A 15,467-nucleotide genomic window follows, 5' to 3' on the forward strand; every position below is an offset into this window, starting at 1 on the left:
GGCTTCCTGGGACCATCTTTTGTAGTGTTGAGACGACCGCCGTGCTCAGTTTTCTTGAACCCGTGTTCAAGTACTTCTGCGGGTGCTGCCTTCTTGTGCGTGGGCTCTCTGTGTTGCTGAGGGCCCCCTCTGACTCCCCTTCTAAGTGGCGACCTCCTGGGCCCGGGCAGCACCCTTTTTCTTCAACCGCGACCTTTGCAGCTAGGAAGGCTTGTTTGCGGTCTTTCTCCAAAGAAACAGCTCTGCATCCTCCAGCACTCCGTGGGACATCTTCTGCACAAAGGAGAAGTTCCTGGCACCTTTCGTTGTTGCAGAATCTTCAGCTTCTTCCATCCGGAGGCAGCCATTTTGCACCTTCATACGGAGTTTAGTGGGCTCCTGTCCCCCCGGACACTTGCATGACCCTTGGACTTGGTCCCCTTCCTTTGCAGGTCCTCAGGTCCAGGAATCCGTCTTCAGTGCTTTGCAGTGTGTTGTGGTCTTTGCGGAATCTCCTATCACGACTTTAGTGTGTTTCTGGGAAAGTAGTATCACTTTACTCCTACTTTTCAGGGTCTTAGGGTAGGGTATTTTGGACACCCTTAGTGTTTTCTGACACTCCCAGCGACCCTCTACACACTACACTAGGCCAGGGGTCCCTAAGTGGTTCGCATTCCACTTTCTTAGTATACGGTTTGTGTTGCCCCTAGGCCTATTGTATCCTATTGTATTTTACAGTGTTTGCACTACTTTTCAACTGTTTACTTAACTGATTTTGGTTTGTGTGTATATGTTGTGTATTTTACTTACCTCCTAAGGGAGTATGGGCCAAATGTAGCAAAAAAGCAAATTGCGACTTGCAATTTGCGAGTCCGTGCGACTCGCAAATTGCAAGTCGCAATTTGCTATTCAGAAAGGTGTCTCAGACACCTTCTGCAACTCGCAATGGGGTCGCAAAGACCCACCTCATTAATATTAATGAGGTGGGTCGCAGTTTGCGACCCCATTGCGAGTATGGGCACTCACAGGGATGGTGGCCTGCTGGAAACAGCAGACCACCATGTCCGTGACTGCTTTTTAATAAAGCATTTTTTTTCTTTTCTATCTGCAGCCCATTTTCCTTAAAGGAAAACGAGCTGCACTTAGAAAAAAAAACGAAACCTTTTTTTTCAGTATTTTTCAGAGCAGGCAGTGGTCCATAGGACCATCACCTGCTCTGAAAAATTATTTTTGTTTCCATTCACAAAGGGGAAGGGGTCCCATGGGGACCCCTTCCCGTTTGCGACTGGGTTACCATCCACTTCAAGTGGATGGTAACTGCGATTTCATAGCATTGCGAGTCGCAAATAGGAAGGGAACACCCCTTCCTATTTGCGAGTCGGAAATGCATTTTGCGCATCGGATCCGACTCGCAAAATGCATTTCTGCATAGCGGAGAGGCTTTTGCGCCTCACAAACGGCGTTTTTCGCCGTTTGCGAGGCGCAAATCCTTACCTACATCTGGCCCTATATCCTCTGAGATATTTTTGGCACATTGTCACTAAAATAAAGTACCTTTATTTTTAGTAACTCTGAGTATTGGGATTCTTATGATATAGTGCTATATGATATAAGTGGTATAGTAGAGCTTTACATGCCTCCTAGTTCAGCCTAAGCTGCTCTGCTATAGCAACCTTTATCAGCCTAAGCTGCTAGAACACTATTAATCTACTAAAAAGGGATAACTGGACCTGGCACAAGGTGTAAGTACCATCAGGTACCCACTATAAGCCAGGCCAGCCTCCTACAGTAATCTAAATTCCATCCTAATCTGCACTGGGGAGTGGCTGTGTGGGAGGCGGAAGAGAAGGCGAAACACCTTGCTTTGTGCAATGTTCATGAAATAGTTTAGTTTGCTTGGATATATTTCCGAACCGTATGTTAAGGGTGGCAGGAATTTTACTTTTATCTCTGTGAGTAGTGGACACCAGATTGGGGTTTGTAGTTTTGAGACCAGGGCAAGGATTGATACAAGCAGTGATGCCAACCTCACTTTCAAGGTGTTTAGGTGCAGGTGATGCACCCCGCACTCCTGTAGCCAGATGCCAAGGTATTTATAGCTTCTGCTTATTTCCATAGATTGATTACCACAGGACTGTTTTGTGTTCTTGATTATCCATTTGCTAAAAATTATTACCTTGGTTTTCTCCATGTTTACTACCAACTCATTAGTCTTGCAATATTGTTTGAAGGTGTTTAGCACTTTTTGGAGTCCTGTACCTGAGAGATTCAGTAAGACGATGTTGTCTGCATATAGTAATGCAGTTAGGGGATAGTTGCTCAGTTCGGGAGGATGAGAGCCAATGATGTTTAGCTGTGTGCACAGATCTGCCAGATAGAGGGTGAAAAGCATTGGAGCCAGGACACAGCCCTGCTTAACACCTCTGTCCATCTGGATTCTGGCCGACACTCTTCCGTTGTTTCCAACTTTCACCCTTGCCCAATTTTCTGAGTACAGAAACTGTATTCCTTTTAGCAGCTCTGGTGGTATTTTAAGGTTTGCTAGTTTCCCCCATGGCTTGTTCTGGTCCACTGAATCGAAGGCTTTGGACAAGTCCATGAAGCAGGTGTAAAGGGCCATTTTTTGTTTGTACATTTTTCATCGAGAATGGCTAGCGTTATCAGGTTGTCAGAAGTGCTTGCCGATGGCCGGAAGCCGGTTTAATTCAGAGTTATTAAATTGAATTTGCTCGCACATTCTTTGAGATCCTCAAGCAGGAAGCCTGCAAATATTTTTGCATCAACGTCAAACAGTGATGTTAGTCGATAGCTGTCTGGGTTCCCATAGGGGTCTTTTTTATAGATTGGGTGGAAAATTGACCCTTTCCAGGAATCCAGAGTTTTTGTTTTCTGTGCTGCTGGCATTATAAAGATTGCAGGGCAGGGTCATGTTTTAGTATTCCTGCTGGGAGACCGTTTGGCCCAGGAGCCCCACTCTGTCTGCAGCTCCGTAATTGTTCCTTGACGTTTTGTATTTCAAAGGATAATGGCTTTGCCTTGCTGCTTGCAGTGGAAGATGGCTCCAGGTTGGAAATGTGTTCTATCCACTTTCTCTCCGGGACCGTGTTAGTTTGGTTCCCGGTTGTCCTGCACTCCAGCTGATTAACTATAGACCACAGCGACCGGCTGTTCTTTTCTTTGGTGGCTTCCACAATTCTGATCCATTCGTGATCCATGTGAGCTTGCTTTGCTTCCCATATTGCCTTCTCGTATTCCTTTCTTAGTTCCTGAAAGGTACTCTGGTAGCTGTTGCCTGGTGGTTGGTTCTTTAGGCGTCTGGCAATGTTGTTAAGCTGTTGTCTTTGTTGCCTTAATGTCTGCATGAACCAGCCATTTCTGCTCAGTAGTTGACCGGCCTTGAACGGTTGTTTAGGCTCCAGCTGGTTCCTTAATGATGTTGATGTGGCCTCCCATTTTGGTATTATGTTCACCTGTTCCATTTGATCCGACGTTAAGTTGGCTTTCCATACTTCATATTTCTCCATGCATTTTGTTAGACCCTCTTATGCGATGGTGGTGGCTTCCTGTATGTTGTTAGCCAATACTCGGTAGTGGAGCAGTGAGAGCGTTATTGTTTGCTATTTTCATTGTTTGTGGGTGGTGGTCACTTTCGCATCTCACCTCTATGCTGAAATCCTAGAAGTTCTTGAAGATTTGTGTTGAGATAAATGTGTAGTCTAGGGTGGAAGCGGACTTCTTGGCGATGTGGCTTGGATTCATTGGGATGTCTTTAGGGAATCTGCCATTTAGGGCCCTTAGTCCTAATGCCTCTAGGAGTCTGACCAGGGGGTGATCACATTTGTCCTTGCCCTTGAAGGGCTAGTCTTGTGGTGGGATGCCCCTACGCTGGTCCAGGGCACCTTCCCGGGAGCTTCTTTTGCCATAATTGGCCATGTTAAGGTTAAAATCACCTGTGATGATCCAGTGGACGTTTCCAAATACCATTTGTAGGGCTAGCAACTCTTTTTCTTTTGTCTAGCATGTGCTGGTTACTCGTCATGTTAGGGTTGATGTAAATATTTATTATTATTATAGGCATCAGTGTTTGTTCCAGCATCCAGTTTTCGATAATAATGGCTAGCATATGAGCTGACTTCAGGTCTATGATCTTGGCATTGAAAGATTTGCGTGTGGTTATGTGGATTGAGAGGCTGCCTTTTGGGTGCCCTTTGGGTTTAGGTCTAGCTGCCAGGGTAAGGAATTCTTCAAATCCAGCTAACGGGTTTTCTGATACTTTCCAGGATTCCTGCAGGCAGATGATGTCAAAGTTGTTCAAATAGGCTTCCAAATTTGGGTCTTAACTGATTTTGCTGGCCCCTGCAATGATCCATGATACTATATTTGTGACCCACAACTTGCTTTTGGACAGAGTTGATCCAGTTGGGGGAGAGTTTTGGCAGTGCAACTTCCAGATCTATCATTATGTTGTAGGGTTCCGTCAGGATTGATAAGTGGATTTGTACCAGCTGCGTCCCTCATCTTGCAGTCCACCTTCCTGACAATGCCTTCTCTGTGAGATGCCCTGGGTGATGGATATAGAGATTTCTCTTGGGCTCTCGGTGAATGTAGGGGATGCCCCTTTAGCATGTTGCAGAACAGATTGCTGATTCGCTGCTCGGGAGATAGTTGTCCTGAAGTTGTCCCTTTAATTGGTCTCTTCTTGCGGGATTAGAAAGGAGGGGTATTTTGTTTTGCGACTTTCCTTTTGCTCAATGATCCAGTCTTCGAATGTGTCTGATTTAGACAGTACTAATTGTGCTATCTCTGTGCTGTTAGAGCAGACTTCAGTACTTTCACTGGTGTTGCCTTTTTTGTTGTTATGAAGGCCACGTATTGCAAATCTTTACTACTTATTGTTTCCAGTCCTTGGACTGTGATGCAGATTTTCAGAAAATTGTCATGATTAAGGATGTCCCAAGGGCCCTGTGATTTGTAGGAAGGGCAAAAGGTAAGGGTGTTAACGTCCCCAAGTTTTAGGGGTGTCAGCTTAATTGTTGATTTCACGCTGATTGTGGTGTGCAGGGCTGTTGTAACTGCAGCGTCTATGGTTGCCTTTTCTTCTGCTTCAGCTATCACTTGATTCGTTATATTTGTGTGTTGCTGGTGGTGTGGAGGGTTTGGGAAGGCTATTGTTGATTTTGCAGTGCAGTGTGAAGACCCCTCATGATTGGGATCACTGATCCTCTTGCTGGTGCCCTCTGGGTCCCTTTCAGGGAAGGATACCTGTGTATGCACCTTGCGTTGGTCTGAGTAGAGCTGGCTATTGCTGTGTTTTTGTTCACATATTCTTCTCAGGTGTGTCGTTGGGATGAGAGTGGATCTATGATTTGTTCCAGAACAGTCCGTCTTCCCCATTGATGGAAGCTGTGTGGTTGCTTCTGGGGTCCTGATTGTGGTATAGATTGTGTCGTGGTTAGGGGTCCTGTGTGTTTGGGTTCTAGCCGTTTAAGACTCCTATTGTGATTTTCAGGCTCAGTGCCCCCATGATCTTGTGTCCGGATTGTCCTGTTTTTCCTTCTTCTTGCAGCCCTGAAGGATTTTTCCTGGGCCGTAGGGGCGGCTGCTGGACTGTTGTGGTTGGTGACTTTGAGTCACCTAGTTGGGCGGCAGTATGTTTCTTTTGGTTTGCCCTGGGGTTTCCTCCTGGTGAGCTGCGATTGCCGTGGTTGGAGGGGTGTGAGTATTTACGTTCCGACTCCATCACCGTTTTATTGTGCATTTTCCTGAGGCATTTTTTGTTTTTGCGGGAAAGAACAGGGATTAAGTGGCCATTCGTGGCTGTGTGTTCCTGGTTTGGGTCTTCGACTGAAGATTCTAAAGCCTGTTCTAGACTTGCTGGACTTGCTGCGTCCTGGGTGGGATGGTTGGATGTTCTTTTTTGTGGGTTGTTTGTTCCTTGCGGGCTCAGTAGGAGCTGCTTGACGTTTCCCAGCTGGAGCAATTCCTGCTTTAGATCTGTCACTAATGTAGACATGACTGAAGATCTTGAAGCTTATCTAAAATTGGGCTGCAGTGACACTGGTATGTCTGATTTACCTTGCCCTTGTCAGCCTCCATGTGGGACTGTGCTCTTCGAGTGAACGTGTTTAACTTGTCCAGCTTATTGTCTATTGCCATTGTGGTTGTTGCCAAATTTTGCAGGGTTTCAATTTGCATATCTAATTTGTCTGTATTAAAGATTGTTTCATTGGTTATGGACATCAGTGTGTTGTTTAGGGCTTCCCAACCGGTCCTTAGGGCGTCCTTCGTGTCTGTTATGCTGTGGTTGTGGTGGTGGGTTTGTGCTGTTTCGAGTGCCTGTTCCCCTATGGTGCTGGAATGTTTAACGCTTTTTTCTGTGTGTGCGAGGAGGGCGTCATCTCCCCCTTCCCCTGTACACTGCTCCTCTTCTTTGTTGAAGACCTCCTCTAATTCTTCCCGTGTAAGTGTGGCCTCCCAGCAGAGGGAGGTTAAATGTTTTGCTGGTGCTGGTGATGCTGGTTCCGTTTTTTTCCTGGTTACCTTCTGTGCTGTTTTCATTGGGATTGTGGTTTCTAGGTGTCACGCACCCTCCCCTGCCATTTATCACTATGATAGGAGATTCCCACTTTTGAAGTTGGATTGTATGCATGAGTGAATTGTCCTGGGTAACATGGAAGGGTTGAATGTTTAACACGCTTGGGATGGACAAGTCCGGCATGAATTCTTGTGCCGTTTTACTCGGGTGAGCGGTTTCCCAGGAGGTGCCCAGTGTAATGGCACTGTCGCTGAAGGACCTTCCGTTGGTTGCGGTCTTGTGAATATTTCTCGTGAGAGGGTTTTGTGGCAGACATTTTTCCCCAGTGGTGTAAAATACCGGTCAATTCCTTGGCCCCTGGTGCTTCGCCACCTCCCTTGTCCCTGCTTATGTTCTGCTCGAACTAATTGGCACTCTGGGGGTCGTCCTCTATTGCTGTTCGATGTCTCCTAGCTTGCTTCATCTTTCCCGCACCCTGCTTGTTGGGCGCTGCTTTTTCTTTTCTCATTAGGTTTTGGATCCTGTTGTGGGCACTCAGGAGGAGAGAGCTGCATGTTCTCGTAGTCCTTTGCTGCTCTCACCCACTCTAGGTGTATGTTGGTTGTGGCTGATAATTTCTCTGCTGATTGGGAAAATGGTATCTGATGATGTGGCGGTGCACGTACCTTGATTCCTGGAGTTCACCCCTCTCTGGGCTGCTGGGATGCTGATGTGCTGCTGGTAGGGTCGTCGGAGCCTCAGGATCAGGACCCTGCTGGGCCCTGCTGGCTGCTGGTTGCCCTACTGTGCTCCTGCAGTAGCCCTGGTTGGGGCCTGGGGCGGGTGGGGCAGCTGGCTGGCAGCAGCTGCTTTTGCTGCTGCTGGTGGGGCCGTCTGAGCCCTTCTGGATCCTGCTGAGCCCTGCTGATGCCCTGCTGTGATCCTTTCGTAGCCCTGGTCCGTCCTGGTGGGGGTTTGGAGGGGACAGTTGGCTCCTGTTGGTTCCTGTGACCTTGTCCTGGCTTTACTGGGTGGCCTGTATAGCCTGGGACTGCGGTGCCTGCGTGGTGCCCCCCAGAGAGTGCAGCTGGCGAGCAGGTCTCCGGCCTCCCCACAAGTCGCACCCAGACCTTGCTGGGCCACTTCTGTGGAGGACCGGGGCTCTCTTATAGCGGCAGCCACCTATGGCTGCCGCACTCGCGCTGTGCCTCACCTGCTCAATCTTCAATTGCCTCACCCATTTCACTCACCTCCTCCTGCCCCTGCCGTGCTCTACTCCAAAGGTTGGGAGGCTAGGGGCTATGGGGGCTGTGGAGGGGGCTTTGAAGGCTGTGTGGCCCTGTTTGGGGCTGTTTGGATGTTTTGGATCGGACCGCGGCGTCCAGCGCGGCTCGGTCTGCTTTCCTCGCTGCGCTCGCGATGTGCAGATCGCTTCTGGTTTCTGCTCCGTGTGCTTCCAGTTTGTCAGGAAGGGAGAGCAAAGCTCCTCATGCAGTGCAGACCAGTCTCCGTCGGGCTGGAGGAGCACTGGAGGTTTCTAAAATGAAAAATATTCTCTGGAACCACCTCACATAAACGTTCTACCTTGGTTCTGTTGTGCAGCTCGTCCCCGTCTCTACTTGAGTTCAAATCTTTCTCACTAACTGTCCCACACATAGACTTCATTGAGCTTCAGCTTCAAGATTCTGCAGTAACACTCTTTCCGCAGTAACACTCTGCAGCTCTGCCTCTCCTTAGAATTTATCCTGAGTGAACACACACAGCTGTCACACAGAAAGATCCCCCAGTCACATTGGAATCCAAGGGAGTAGCCAGAAAATGAAAATATCCCCACTTTGAACCAAATCTTTTTTTTTTTTTTTGCACCAAGCAAGCAAAGAAAGTCATCACAACCCTCCCCCAAAAAACTCCCTTGTCTCTTCCATCCGAGCATCTATCCATTCATCCTTTCATTCTTTCACCCATCCACTGATTTGCACCATTTCACCTTTTCATTTTGCCATACATTCATTATTTCATCCATCATTCAGTCTTTCACCATTCTGTCCATCACCCATCTTCTTATCCATAGTCAAACCTATTCATCCATTCTTCTTTTCACTCATCCATCCCTCCACTCATCCATCCCTCCATCTGTTCTTTCAATCATCCATCCACGCTTACACTCCATCAATCCTCCCTTTCATCCACCCATCCACCCTTTCACTCATCCATCCACCCATCCATTCAACCGTCCAGCCATCCACCCTTTCTCATCCATCATCTATACTTTCAACCATTCATCCTTTCGCCTATCCATTCACCCACCCTTTAACTCAACAATCCTCCCTTTTACACATCCATCTGTCTAACCTTTCACTCAGCCATCCATCTGCCTTTGTTAGCCACCCATCCTTTCACTCATCCATCCACTTTCACCCATCCATCCACTTTCATCCTTCCATTCACTTCACCCTTGCCTCATTCATCCACCCACCCTTTCACTCATCCATGCATCCACCCTTTCACTCAACCATCCACCCTTTCACTGAACCTTCCATCTATCCCTTCACCCACCCATCCAGGCACCCTTTCACTCAGTCATCCAACCTTTCACTCATTGATCCACCCTTTCACCCATCCATCCTTTCACTCATCCATCCTTTCAGTCACTTATGCATCCTTTCAGTCACTTATGCAGCCATTTCTCCACCACTCCTTTCACTCACCCATCCATCCATTCTTTCACTCACTTACCCACCCGCCCTTTCAGGCACATTATGAGCCCTCGTCTGCTGAGCTGCAGACAGAAGAGGTTCTAATATGAAAACAGGCCTATTATTCAGTGAAATTACAGCACAAATCAGCCGCACTCCAATTCCACTTCTGTCATGCCGCTTCACACAAAGATAACCAACCACACTGTACTATGTGCTACAAAATTTACCTTTTAAATCATTCTGAAATATTTTTCATGTGATTATCATTTTGCGCTCTGGGAACATTCTACAGTAATCAGCAGTATATATTTAAAATGACAGATTGCTCAACTAGAAAAGCAAGAAGCTGAAACTTGATGAACTTAAAAAAAAATGACAATCCTAGAGTGATTTATATTTTCTCCATCAGATCTGAATTATGTTTACAAAGTAATTTGTAATTTCTTAGACATGAATGACTACAAAACATTTCTGTTTCTGTAAGAAATATGCGCGTTTCTATGCCAGTATATCTCATCCGTTTTATTTATGTGTGCGTACGTACCATTGTTTTCGTTGTGATTCTTCGTAGAATTTGTAAAATGTAAATACAATTATTTGATCGTAAAAAAGTGTTAGATATGCTCCTTATCTCGATGTTCACGTAACAGAAACGTATGATGAAGGTGACACCGAGCGAGGGGAGCGTGATAATGTGCTTCCTGGTGAGAGAACATAGTATCGTAGAGCTTATCGGGAAGACTGATACAGAGATGCAGCACAACACTATGATGGGGACGAGTAGGTTTCCACTTCAGTCAATGTTATCTCGGACAGTGTTTCCCATTCTGGGCTTTTCAACTACAAATCATTGCTGCCAGTTGTGTTAGTGGCATTTGTTCATTTAAAGAGAAGCAGGCTTGCAACGTCCATTCTAATGCCTTATCTTGTCAGGAAATATCGGTATTGGAACCAGTGCCAGTGACGATATGGAGTGAGGTGGTCAGCCCACCTCTGAGTGTGGTATCAGTGTAATACTGACATTAATCTTAGTATGTAGGAAAACATGATACTGTTTTAGAGCTGCAGGAGGGGTCACAATGCAGTTCTGCCATACAGCTGTGTGTGTGTGTTTGTCAACAGTGACGCAAGGTTATCATGACTGCTGAATGAGAAATACCAGAAAAGTAAGCAAAGGTTGTCCAGACTTTGGAAGTGTTATGTGGCAATCCAAATGGTAAAATACACTGTCCAGGTGCTCAAAACAAAACAAAACATTTGTGTTTATCGTTTTAGGTGAACAACATAAAAGAGCTATATTTACTGATTGAAGAGGAAGAGTTGAACCCACAGCAAACTAATACCACGAGGAATGAAGGTGATAGCTGGTCTCAGAATATGGTAAGCAGTTGAAAATGTAGATGCACCCCAAAGCAGTACACACCCTTTACCTATGCCAGATTATTTCCACTGTCCAGGTAACTGCCGTGGGTTGAATTTTGAGAGAAGAGTTCCATCTATTTTCACATAAAAATGGGACATTGTTGCATCAGGCCATTGACACTCACTTATCCCCAAGGGTATATTTGAAGATCAGCCTAGTCACGTGAAACGGAGATGCTTTTGTAGCAGAAGTATCTTTGTTTTATGAACTTTCAACATTCTCAGAAACAAAACATTCGATGGGTCTGCCATAAGAGTTTATCACTTTTACCATTGTGAGAGCTATGCCTAATAAGTAAAGTAAAAATGTATCACATTTGATAAAAATCATTACAGTCTGTGGATGACAATTGACGTGAGAAGTTATAAAATCTAAAAGCAAATAGTTAATCCAAGCTGCATCGCTCTACTGTATGTAAAATATATATTTTTTAGACAAATATCAACATTTTTTTAACAACTGGAACCAATTACTTTCATTACTAGAAGTATGATTTTCATGACGCATCCAATAATTCGGTTTTCAGGGCGTGGCCTGAAGGGTGATAGAAACAGGCGTACTCGGCTGAGCTCCTGTCGGCCAGCTCCCCCCGCAGCCAATAATTTGGTTTGATCCACCTTGAAAGCATTCTTTAAAAGTAACCACTCCCGTCTTACATTTAATCTGCGTGAAATGTATTTGGAGTGGATCATTTTAGATTAACATTTTATGTACTCCATTGTTTCAACACTGGAATTACAAAGTGTACAGCAGTTTGTCTTTCTTATGATTACCACGAATTTTCAAATGGAATTAATTAATACTTTTTATTTTTTTCAACGTGGACTTGCGCCCGCCATCTTGGATTTGCCGATCGGGATTTTCATTTCTGGTTTTCTCCGTTTTTTTAGTGCTTATTTGGGTGTGCCATTCTCCTTGTATGTGCTCTAGATGTTCCGATTATCAGAACTCTGTTTCTGTAGTTCATTTAAGGCTATTTGATGTCAGGATAATATCAGGCCCAGTGGACGCGGTTAGGAGCTCCGCGCTACGCGTGTAGCTCCATTGGTCGCTGGCCACGCCCCCCATATATATATATATACATATGTTCGATGGCATGTGTAGCTGCAGATACACATGCTGTGCATATCCCGCCATCTAGTGTTGGGCTCGGAGTGTTACGAGTTGTTTTTTTTTCGAAGAAGTCTTTTCGAAACACGTGCCAGGGGTTGCTTTACTCATTCCAGGTTGGCTTGGACGGTATTTGACCAGTCCAAAGCTGTAATACTGTGCCTGGAGTGGTAAATGGCTTTTGTCATTTTACAGATCGGCAAGGATGACACTATGTCAATCCTATGCTTAAAGATTTTGCTGTACAAATGGCAAAAGACTTAGTGCTATCCTCGCCGAGCTAGATAGTGACAATGTTAATCCTATGCTTAAAGACTTTGCTAGATAAGCAGACATTTGAGGTGAGCAAATCTAGAGTGTCGCTGGTGTTGCAGGGTGCTCCTTACTTGAGCAGCTCTCCACCTAAAATTGGGAACTTCCCAGAGTTCTCCTTTGTTTTTTGCATAATTTATGCGTCACTCTATCCCTGAAAGGGCCTTGGTTTGATATATATATATATATATATTTTTTTTTCACTGAAAAAAACAAAGATTACAGGGACGTTACAGTTAGGTTCTGAATTTACTTGCACAAACCATAAAAATTCAGCAATTATAGTTGTGGTTAACTCAGGTAACTATAACTCGCGCCTTAGGGTAACTATAACTCGCGCCCCGCCATGCACAGTTTTCTCATCAATAATTTTATTGCAAATGTTGCAGTAATAATATCAATGATGCCATAGAAGGTGTCATCAGTGATGTAATATGTGGTCTAATTAGCTGTGCATGTCAGAGGTGCGAGTTATAGTTACCTTAGGGTGCACGTTATAGTTACTTCAAAAACGTGGTGTAACCACATTTTCATATAATGTCCAGGAGTCCCTGAAAGACCTGGCCTTTGAAAAAACATCATCTTGGTTCAATGAATGGTGCAAATTGGTCAAAGGAACTAGATCCTGCCATTTATTTCCCTCCCCCCCCACCACCACTTCGATATTCCTCCCTAACAGGGCATGTTTCAGCAGACACATGCCTCACTTCTGATGCAAGAGGTTGACCACCTTCTGGCCAAGGGTACCATTAAGTGAGTGCCAGACTCAGAGTGAGGTGTGGTATACTACTCTCTATACTACTTTCTCATGCCAAAGAAGGATGGAGGCCTCAGGCCAATAGAGGACCTCTGACCATTGAAATTCAAAATGCCCACTCTGATACAGATTATTTCTGCTTTGGATCCTGTAGACTGGGTGGTGTCCTTGGACTTGGAGGGCGCATGTTTTCATATATCCACCCTGCAGTTCCACAGACCATCTGCCGTTCATAGTGGGGTCAAAACACTTCCATTTTATTGTACTACCTTTTAGCCTCACATTGGTCTTTTGAATGTTCACAAACATGATGATAGTGGTCACAGCTTATCTTTGGAGGTTTGTATATATTCCTTTATCTCAAATACTTCCTAATCAATGTAGACTCTCCACATTTAGTCATGGATCACCTCTTGACAATGGCCACTCTGGACTTTGGTGTTTTCCATCAACGAGCCGCAGTCTCACTTGAGTCCTACACAGAGGATTCCCTTTATAAGGGCTATTCTGGACAAAGTGGCATTCACTGCCTTCCCACTGCTGCAGCAATTTACTGAAATTCAGGGTATGATGCTGATATTTCAAGCTCAATCTGGGGTCTTGGTGTGGATGGTTCTGATTCTTTTTTGGCTCCTAGCCCTCTGCATCCTCCTAGTTCCATGTGCCAGATGGCACATGTAGACTTCACAAATTAACCTCATGTTTCGATGGGCTCAGCCTTAGAGCAGTCTGTCTGACATGATTCACATCTCACAGGAGACTGCTCAAGTCCTACAGTGATGGCAGATGAACTCTGATATGACTTGGGTAAGCTCACTCTCTCTTCCCCTCCTAGCTCTCACAGTATTGATGGACATGTTGTTGCTGCGTTGGTGGTCCATTTGCAGGATCTGGGATTAACAGGCCTCTGGTCTCCAGTGATGTGTCAGCTTCATATTAATCTGTTGGAACTTTGCACCATCCGGTTGGCCATGAAAGCCTTCCTTTGAACCATCAGAGAGAGGTTGGTGCATGTTACAGGGTGGAGTATTGTGCCAGGAGGCCTTGTGCTTTTGGAGGTGTCTGGATCACAGCAGATTTTCCTACATAACAGCCACCTGCTGGAGTTTCTAGATGCCAGAGCAGATGAGCTGAACAGGTGTCAGTGGGAAGATTACAAATTATGTTTTCATCCCAGAATGGCACAAGGCCTCTTTGAGCAGTGGGGAGTGCCCTAGTTAGGTCTGTTCATCACCACTGAGAACATGTAGTGTGAGTGCTACTGCACAGTGGAGTTCTTCCAAGAAAGTTATTGGGTGATGCATTCTGCCTGAGATGGGAAACTGCTCTCTTGTAGAATTCCCACCATTACCCCTTGTAGCCAGGTGCCAGAACACCCGGCCACCATCGATGGCGGCCCACAGGCAGCAGAATACCCCGGGGGCACCGCCGGGGATGACCTGGAAGGAGAATGCGACGGGAGTCTGAATATCTGGATTCCCTTAACAATAAATGACGGACTTCCGCGGCGGCCCAGCTCTCGAATGAAGAGGAATGCGGAAGTGGCAGAGAGACGGCCGGACCCCTCGCCCAACGACCCCAGAAGACTGGAAAAGGCAAACAAGGAAGGAACCTCCGACGAAGGGCTAGGAGGTCCAGAAATGCGAGGACTCCGCCACATCCCTGGAGGGACGTGGCTCAAGCAGGTACGGTCCTGCTTCCAGAGCGGGATTAAAGCCCTGGTGGGGAGGGAGGAGGAAGCGTGAGGTGAGAGGTAAAAGAGGGAGGAAGGGGAAGGTAACTAAACAAAGTACAGGACAAGAAAAAAAGGAAAACCTAGTGTGGGTCCCTATACAGGATTGCTAAAGGAATTACCTGACTCAGTTTTTTTTTTTTATTGTGTTAATTGTTTTGTTGTTGGTTGTTTTGGTGAAAGGGGTGAATCCCATCCTTAAGTACATTCCCCATCACTAACACCAACACTTACCTTTCCTGCACCGGTGTTTCAAGATTTAAGTATTTTCCTGAGCGGTCTAGCCCGCATAGAAGAATATAGTAATTGGTGATTCACCCTACAACCCCGATTTCCTATCACCTCACCGCACCCCCTCAAGACCCTCCCACTTCCAAAGAGATCCTGGAGCAAAGAGTTACCTTGCCTTCTTTCTTTCCTGGTTCCTTTGACGGCGCCACTCCGCCACAAGAGGTCCGACTGGATTGAAGAGGACTTGACAAGAAAGAAAAGAGAAAGAGTTATACTCACTGGGAGATATAGCCTTATGGACTGATAGAAAAGAACTCTGTATTACAAATAAACGTGAATCTTCAACTCACCCTAAACCCGAGCTGTCTTATCTGTCTTTACCGCTACGCCCACCGCAACAGTGGTGTCAGAAGTGGGATAAGAAGTAGCGGCAGACTAAGAGAAGAGATACCCAAAGCCAGAGAGCTATGGAGCTAAAGCCTACCATCGAAGACATGATTCAGCAGCTGGCAGAAGGACAACACCACCTTCAAGTAGTTTGGGAGGCACACCAAAGAGAGGCTAAAGCTGATAGAGAAGCACTTCAAAGTGCCCTGAAGAGCCAGGCCACTATTATCACGAATAATCAGCTTGTACATGTGACGGCCTTACAAAAACTGACAGATACTATAGCAGCCATCAAAGTTCACCCCAACATCCCAAGTTCTGTC

At 45.8% G+C, this 15,467-nt stretch overlaps 1 protein-coding gene across 10 annotated transcripts in view; it reads left to right on the forward strand.

Moving 5' to 3' along the window:
- The window catches only part of MTCL2 (microtubule crosslinking factor 2), a 763,577-nt gene that overhangs the window by 249,935 nt on the left and 498,175 nt on the right, over window positions 1–15,467 (forward strand). For all 10 annotated transcript variants that reach the window (XM_069243910.1, XM_069243909.1, XM_069243906.1 and 7 more), the window contains exon 8: window positions 10,468–10,572. In XM_069243910.1, the coding sequence (XP_069100011.1) occupies window positions 10,468–10,572 (105 nt within the window). The remainder of the gene's footprint in view (window positions 1–10,467; window positions 10,573–15,467) is intronic.

Source organism: Pleurodeles waltl, chromosome 7 (genome assembly GCF_031143425.1).
Source record: "Pleurodeles waltl isolate 20211129_DDA chromosome 7, aPleWal1.hap1.20221129, whole genome shotgun sequence".
Lineage (NCBI taxonomy): Eukaryota > Metazoa > Chordata > Amphibia > Caudata > Salamandridae > Pleurodeles > Pleurodeles waltl.